This window comes from Amyelois transitella, chromosome 11 (assembly GCF_032362555.1).
Source record: "Amyelois transitella isolate CPQ chromosome 11, ilAmyTran1.1, whole genome shotgun sequence".
In the NCBI taxonomy this organism is placed as follows: domain Eukaryota; kingdom Metazoa; phylum Arthropoda; class Insecta; order Lepidoptera; family Pyralidae; genus Amyelois; species Amyelois transitella.
Genome location: NC_083514.1, coordinates 69,396 through 77,214, shown reverse-complemented (window position 1 = coordinate 77,214; position 7,819 = coordinate 69,396). Strand labels below are relative to the sequence as shown.

At 40.5% G+C, this 7,819-nt stretch overlaps 1 protein-coding gene across 1 annotated transcript in view; it reads right to left on the bottom strand.

The window, feature by feature from the left end:
- Positions 1–7,784, bottom strand: part of LOC106139999 (serine/threonine-protein kinase SMG1) — a 95,977-nt gene extending 88,193 nt beyond the window's left edge. Inside the window, exon 1 of the mRNA XM_060946719.1 lies at positions 897–7,784. Coding sequence (XP_060802702.1) covers positions 897–7,649 — 6,753 coding nt within the window. The 5' untranslated portion in view covers positions 7,650–7,784. The remainder of the gene's footprint in view (positions 1–896) is intronic.
- Positions 7,785–7,819: the final 35 nt, after the last annotated feature.

The following is a 7,819-nucleotide window of genomic DNA, read 5'->3' as shown; positions in this document are numbered from 1 at the left end:
AAATCTTTCAACATATTAAATATTAGTTGCTATTTACATATTATCCTTGTTTTATCCATGATTTATAGCCCAAACAAAGAATAGATTTATGGTTGAAACCAGAAACCGTGTATAGGTTTATGTTCAGCTCAGAAATGGCAGCGCCATCTGGTGATTACGCACAGAACTGAAAAGCAAAGTGCTTTTCAGTTCTGCCGAGATCCCTTTTGCCGAGCTTCGGAACCGTCACTTTTTTACGAACCAGCTACCAAAGTTTGAACCTCCTTGAAATAAAAATTAAAAGTTACTCATTCATAGGAGTTTAACTCGTATTTAACCTTATTATTAAAAAATAAGATTTATTTATTTATATTGTTTTACAACTCAAATAATAAAAATAATAGCTGGACTTAATGCCGTAAGAAATTATTTCAACGAATCAAAAACTTAATACTTCTTTTTAATACAATTCGATTCGGATTTATTTATTGTTAAAATTAAATTTTAATTTGGCACAAGAACATTATGAAGCCATCAAGGAAATAAAGAGTTAAAAAATCATCACCCATCTTCTGAATGTTATAGCAATGATATCCAAATAAATATTAGACAAGTATAGAAAAGTGGATAGTCTCGTCCTGCTGCCGTTTACGTCCTCGCCTCTCAGGAAAAGAACCCGGGTTGCGCCTTTTGACCATATCCTGGAGTGGATAATTCGGGTTTTTATTGCGCAACTTAACCCATATGAGATCACTGTAAAAGCTGCACTAGATAAATGTGTCTATACCCTTAGTCGTCTTTTTTCATATCCATCATGTCCATGGGAAAAATATATGAAATGTATCCTATTCTTAAGTGGACCACACGGCAGAGAAAGTCGACTGACCTATTTAAACGTAATATAGGAAGAAACTTACCTCAACTCCGGTCACTCCGAGCGCCGTCACCAGGTTCGGCGTCATCCTGAACGGCACTTTCTCTGGAACCCGCAGCGTCTTGCCCTTCTCAAAGCACACGTTGTAGTCAATATGCACCACCTCGCCGGACGTCAAGTCCACCAGCACATTGTCCAAATGCCTGTCACCGAGTCCGATTATGTAACCGATCGTGCTCATCACGGCCACCGAGTAACTGTACCGCCGCGTCGTTTGCCACCACTGCTCCGACGTCACACTGCCGCACCACAGCTCGCGCCACAGCAGGTCCCGGGGCGTCTCCGCTGATAACTCTTGCAGCACTTGCTTTAAGATCGATACCGGCCACTCTTTCCTATTCTCGGTCGATATGCCCGCCTCTTTTAACAACGGATTTAGTTTATTATAAAAGAGTTCTGAGGGGCGCAATACGTTCACTGTTTTGTTGGTCTTGGCCGAGAGTATAGCCGCTTCGCGATTCTGCCAGCGTTTGTATAATGCGAAGAGAGGGGTCACGTTATCCACCCAGCTGATCAGACCTGAGCGCGGGCCCAGAGGTATCACGGAGTAATGACGCGCTCTGTATGTCTGATTATCGTTGTTCTCTGAATCTCGCGCCATCATTGTGTTCGTTATGGAGAGTAATTGCATAATCCTCTCGTCCAAATGCAAATCCTCAAGACCTTTAAAAAGGTAAGTATACGCTTTGCCGTCAGATCCATAAAAGATTAACTTTTTCGGTCTCGTTTTCGTGGGCAATATAGCCACGTTGTTCTCGACAGACTTGATCGTCACCCTGACTGCCCTCTGGCTGGTGTGTACGCCGGGCATCGTGATCACGGTGTTCCTCATGTCTGCCAGCACCGGACTTATGTCGGACATCTTTAAAATATATGACGTTCTCTTATTTACTTTTTGGTGTAACTTTATTTGCAACTGTTTCAGGGGAGCCCAGGATTCTTGAGGCTTGTCTGGATTTTCTGGATTTTTCAGTTTATTAATGACATCTTTGATCATGCCTTGGAATTTGTTTTGAAAAGAGATCTCGTGGGGTGTCTCTGGTTTTGCTGATGTCACATGGTCAAGATGTTCCAGTACGAAAATTATTGGCTCGAATATAATTCGATTTTTTTCTTTGATTAGTTGTTGTTTGTCTTCTGTCGAGAGATTCTCATTATTTTTAACCTTGGCCACTTCCGCCTCTAGCTGAGACAAGCGCTTGCTGAAATCCGAATGATGCTGCACCAGCGTACCCAAGCACAACTCGTCCCACAGTAAGTTGATCCTTTGCAGCTCCTTCACTAGCAATTTAACCTGTTGAATTGTTTTTGGAGCTTGCTTTGCCAATGTTTCTACCATGTCTAAAAAACATGAATTCAATTCATTGTTGACCACTTTGTCACTTCCGATCTCGTCCAGGTCCAAATTGTCTTCATCACTTTCAGCCTCGTTGGATAGGTATGATCTCGCGCTGAGTTCCGTCACACTTTGTTCATTTTCCACTGCACCCACAACAGCCGGGAATGTTATTAAATGTGGTGTATCTTCAGCCAGGCGACATAACAGATCCGATACGCACTTTCTCACGTAAGTCTCAGGATGGTTGAGTCTAGAAAATAATTGAGGAATGATAACTTTCCACGGTTGAGTTGGTGTGTTTGCCAGTCCTGATTCGAGGACTGTCTGCAGCTCCATTGCATGCTTGACTATCAACCGAAGAAGACGTAAAGTTGCATTAACAACAGCATTTTCACCGCTATGATTAATGTAGTCGGAAGCACAAATAAGTTGTAAAAATTTGAAATAGGCATCAGCTGATAGTTCGAAATAAGAAAACACTCTCTTCTGTGCTTGCCGCCAGATGTCCACCAGCAGCGCCAAGTGCTCTGGGAATGCGTTGCTCAGTGACGGAACCGTGCGCAACTGACTTTCTATCATTTCTGAAGTATTGATTTCATTCCAATCGATATCTTCATCGTCACACGTAGCTTTTGTTTTGGACAAAATCTCACACACGGCGTCAAAATCTTGAGGAGAGCACCCGATCATCACGCTCTCTATCTGTAATTTATCATTTTCGGTCAACTGTTCTCCAGTCTTAGAACTGTACTCGACCATTTTTCTTCCCCACCTGAAACACCACCCTGCGAAACCAGCCCATGCTTTTGCCAGTCCAGGACACTGGTTCACGCCAAACTGAAGCAATTTCCCCACGGCGGAATCAGAGAGCGGTATTACATTGTCTGATATGTTGTTATCTACTAAACCAATTTCAGGAAGGGCAGATATTAGTTTCGTCAACGGTGTATCAATTTCCAAAATGTTTTCACTTTCGTTTTGAACCCATTTGGATAAAGTCAACAACATTCTTGTACCCTTTTCTCTTAGCTCATAACTGGGCTCACCCATTGCAAGCCGTTGCGAGAATCCCAGAGAAATATTGGCACAAAGATTGATAGCACGTACTTTGGTTTCTTCGTTATCGTATGTTAATTTACAAAGTTCTGCCAAAGCCGAAGCATTATTCAGTGTCCATATATCAAAATCGTAAGTATTGGGCGCCATGAGCAAAACTTCGCTCAACTCATTCAAGTTATTGAGATTTCCTATGCACATTTGGAAAGCTGAGTTTTGTTTAAAATGTTTCAATAGCTCTCTCTTAGCCATTGAAAAGTTCAAATTTTTTCTCGCGCTTTTAACCACGTCCAATCGAAGGCATTCAGCATAATAGACATTCTCCTCAGTCACATTCAGTTTCGTAAAGTATTGATTCCACCATAAAATTCGACTCAGGTTCCTAAGTTCTGTCACAAATTTATTTTCTTTCACGACAGATGGTTTGAAGGGATTTGAAATGGCCTTACCGTTTGTAATGACATTCTTTAAACCATTAGTTGCTAGTTGCAACACAGCTATTTCTTTAAGAAAATGTACAGTGTTTGTTCTAGAAAATTCTTCAATGCTGGCATTTAGCAATGTCTCGCAATCTTTTATAAGATGTTCGTATTTCTCAGCATAGTCAGAGTAATAAATATTAACAGCTGTGCAAACCAAAGTACTTTCAATTTTATTTAGCATGCCCTGGTAAGAACAAATATTTTTAGAAATTTCGTTCTCTTCAATATTCAAAACATCCCAGTTCCAAAGATCTTCAGTTATGTCTCCACTCTCCTCAAAGAGTCGCAAGGCAGGGAAAGAGTTCCACTGGGAGTTTAGGGGATTCTGTTGTTCATTATCTATCCACTGTTGCATATCTTCCCAACTTTGGATTTGTTTATAGCTTTCCATTATTTGCTCATCAATAAACTTGTGAACTCTACTGTCTTGGGAACTTGCAGTTGATTCTTTGTCGTTATCTGTCTCACTGTTGCTATTGCTATTCAACTTTTTATAATATTCCAATGCCAATTCATGTCTGGCATTAGCTTGCTCTGCGGCGCCTTTCAACCAAAGTATTTTTTTGCCAAATGTTATTTTAATCCAAATGTATAAACCATGTAAAACTTCTGGCTCTTCTATTTTTATTAGAGCTCTAGCTATGCTCATAGTTATAGCTTCTATATCTATATTAGTATTGGAAGAAGCTGCTGTCTGTAAAATCAATGAAGCATGATAGATGGCAGCTCCAAAATTTCCCGCGTACAGACTCACAGCGAGTGCTGCCGGCCGCACTCTGGTGAGCCACTCGCGACAAGTAGACCAGTTGGTATGAAAAAACGTTCTAACCGGCTTCGCAACTGCGGGCAGTACTGTGGCGGTGCCTTCTGCGGCGTTGTATATATACTTCTCTAAAAAGGTCATGAACTCTGTAATCCAGCGTGTTCTAATCTGCTCTGCTGTAATCACTTCTACCAGTCCATATTGCTCCGTTGGCACGTATTTAGTCTCCGACGACGAAATATCTCGTGCTATACCTTTCAGAGCCCCTTCAATTTTCATGAAAGTTTCTTGAGGTTTGCCTAGCACAGTTCTAAGCTTTAAAGAAACAGTTGTCTGAGCCAGTTCCGAGAGAGCCCAGCCTATGCAAATCGATGAAAATGTTGTGGCACACTGTCTAAAAAATAGCAAGTTATTTTCATCATTATCTTGACTTTGTAATGGCCATGTCGTCAAAAAAGCATCTATGATAAAATGCTTGTCTTCGTTCATCACTTGAATCAAACAATTCATTAAAGCCTTGAAGTGATGATTGGCCAATGTGGCAAACGATCCCCTCATGAGATACTCTTTGAATGAATTAACTTTAGTGTCATTATTCAGGACATTGAGGAATGTTTTTCTGCTAACAAATACTTTTACCATTTGTTTATCCAACTCTTGCTGCACGATATCCCAAGGCAAGTCAAACAATACTTCTTTACACACATGGGACAAAACCTTGTTCTGATTGTCAATGTGCAGGAGACAAAGTACTGTTATAGTTTTAAGGACCATTAAATTCCAAGTCATACTTTTGTTTCTTAGTAAATGCTGACAATTGTTCATCACAAGCACCACTATATCATCATCAAAGCTGTAGGCTAGAGACAGCATATTTGTAGTCAAAACAACAAATCCTTTCGCCAAACTTACTATTGGCAAATACTTGTCTAACTGGACAAACACATCAGAAATCCAATGGAGGACCAGCAATAACGTCTCTTTGGGTACTTCGTCATCCAGTATAATGCTCATCATGTTCAAAATAACAGACAGATGACCCGATGTAGGACTTGAACCTGACACTTCACCTAAATTCAGATTAGATAGCCCGAACATGTCGCCAGTCCTCTGCTGTGAATTTGTCACTAGGTCACTGGAGGCTATAAAATGATTATTTTTCTTGCAATGAGAGTAAAGCAAAAACAGAATAGAATATTGCAGAGCTGGTTTCTGCTTAATTAGATTAATATGATGTGGGCACATCTTTATCGCCAACAATTCTAAAATGCTAGGCTGCAGCGCCCACATCCCAATGATCGAGTTACTGGCATTAGCGAGCTCCGACAGACATTGCAAGTAAAATATTATATTCTTTTCTGCATCATCTAAAGTTACATTTTCTGTATAGTCTGGGTGTATAATTTGTATTTCAGGAATTATAATTGCATATGAATTTTGTATATCTGTCAATACATATTTATATGTCTCTTGTAACAAAGGAATATTTTTTAGATTTAAAAGATTGCTGTATACTGATAACACTCCATTTAAAATATGTTGGTTTTCTGAATAACGCAGTGGTTTTAGCAATGAATCAGGTCCAATAATTTGGGTGATTAACTCTATTGGGAGGTTTGAAGCTATCTCTTTTATTGTGCAGGATATCAGATTAATAACACTAAGGCAGACACCCACATCTCGTTGAAGGAAGTGTGTCATCTCTATAGAAATCAAACAATACAACGAAGGAGAGCAGGAGCTTGATCTGGATTGTAAATATTTTAGCAATAAAGATATACATTCATTACCTGATAATATTAAATCTGAGTGAGCATCTTCATTTATGGTTTTTGTCAGAACTTGTAATATTTTAGTCAAGGATTCCGTCAGAAATGACCAATTCACTGCCTGGGACACAACAGGGCTTAAAAGAGTACCCAGACTTTTTACGACTGTGTTGAAAACATTCAGAAAAGATGTTATTTTCTGCATACAATCTTCATGTGAAGTCACATCCACATCTTTCTCATTTTTGTCAGAATCTAATGCTGTGGAGTATGCTACCATGTCTTCAATAAACTGATAGAGGAGATTGACAGAAAACCCTACATCGGCCTGCCAGTGGCGGCTCAGTTTCAGAAGAGATTCCAGAGCAAACTCCTTGATTTTCTTTGGCTGAGCGTTGTCTACATGCCAGCCCACCAGTATGTCCACTGTGTCTACAAAATGATTAGCAAAATGTTCTGGATAAGAATTTGACAAAATTATCATAGCATTTATAGCAGCAATAAATACATCTGCAGAATCTGTGCCCTCAATTATGACTTGCAATTTGTCCAAAGTAATTTCAGCAAAATCCATCAAGTGAGGGTTCTGGTGATCTAACTGGAAAGTCTCTGTAAAGGAGAGAGTAAGCAAATGCTTAATTGATGTATTGTGCACAGCATATGAAGAGGAAAACCATAGCAAATGTTTCCTAAAATCAGGGCCCATCACATAGCCAATCCTGCCAAGAACCATGGCTGCAGCTTCTTTTGTCTCTGGGCCGGGAGCATCGTACAGCACATCCAATAAAGATTCCACTAAGATGTCATAAGCCCGGCGAATGTACCTGGAGTTCTCAGGTAACATAACGGCATCTTGAAGCTTGCTGCAAATAGCGAGCGACTTTTCCACATCCTCTTCAGCACACAAGCGTCGCAACAGTTTAGAAATACGTGGATCTTCCGGTAAGTTCACTGCCAACTCTGACCTCTCATAAAACTTATTAGTGTTTGTTCCCTGCGACCTAGAGTCGTTACTAGTTTGATCTAGCGATTCGTTGTATTTATGGGGATTGTCGATTGGATCCCGGTCGCCCCTGGGTGGAAGACGGCCTCTGCCGCCGCGCCCGCCGCCTCGCGAATGTCGGAACTCTGAGACTCTGCCTCTAAAGCGAAACCGGCCATCTCTAGACGAGCCTCCGTAAGATGAAGACGGTTCAAACGAAGAAACATAACCTCTGACCTTATCATCCCTTGTGTTTTCCTTTCCTATAACCTCTCGATCTGGGCCTTCGGAGTTCTCCGATCCCTTTGGGATTTTCGCTTTACTACTTGCAGTGGTGGATATCATCACTAAATCTTTGCTTCGATATGTTTTTGTAGCAACACATGGCCGCGTAATAAAAACAAAATACGGGAAAAACAGACGTTATTCGTTAACAATAAGTAGATTTAGTCACAGACAAAACAACTGTCATGTCATGTCATTATCACAAACCAAAGAAATTGTACTACATATTA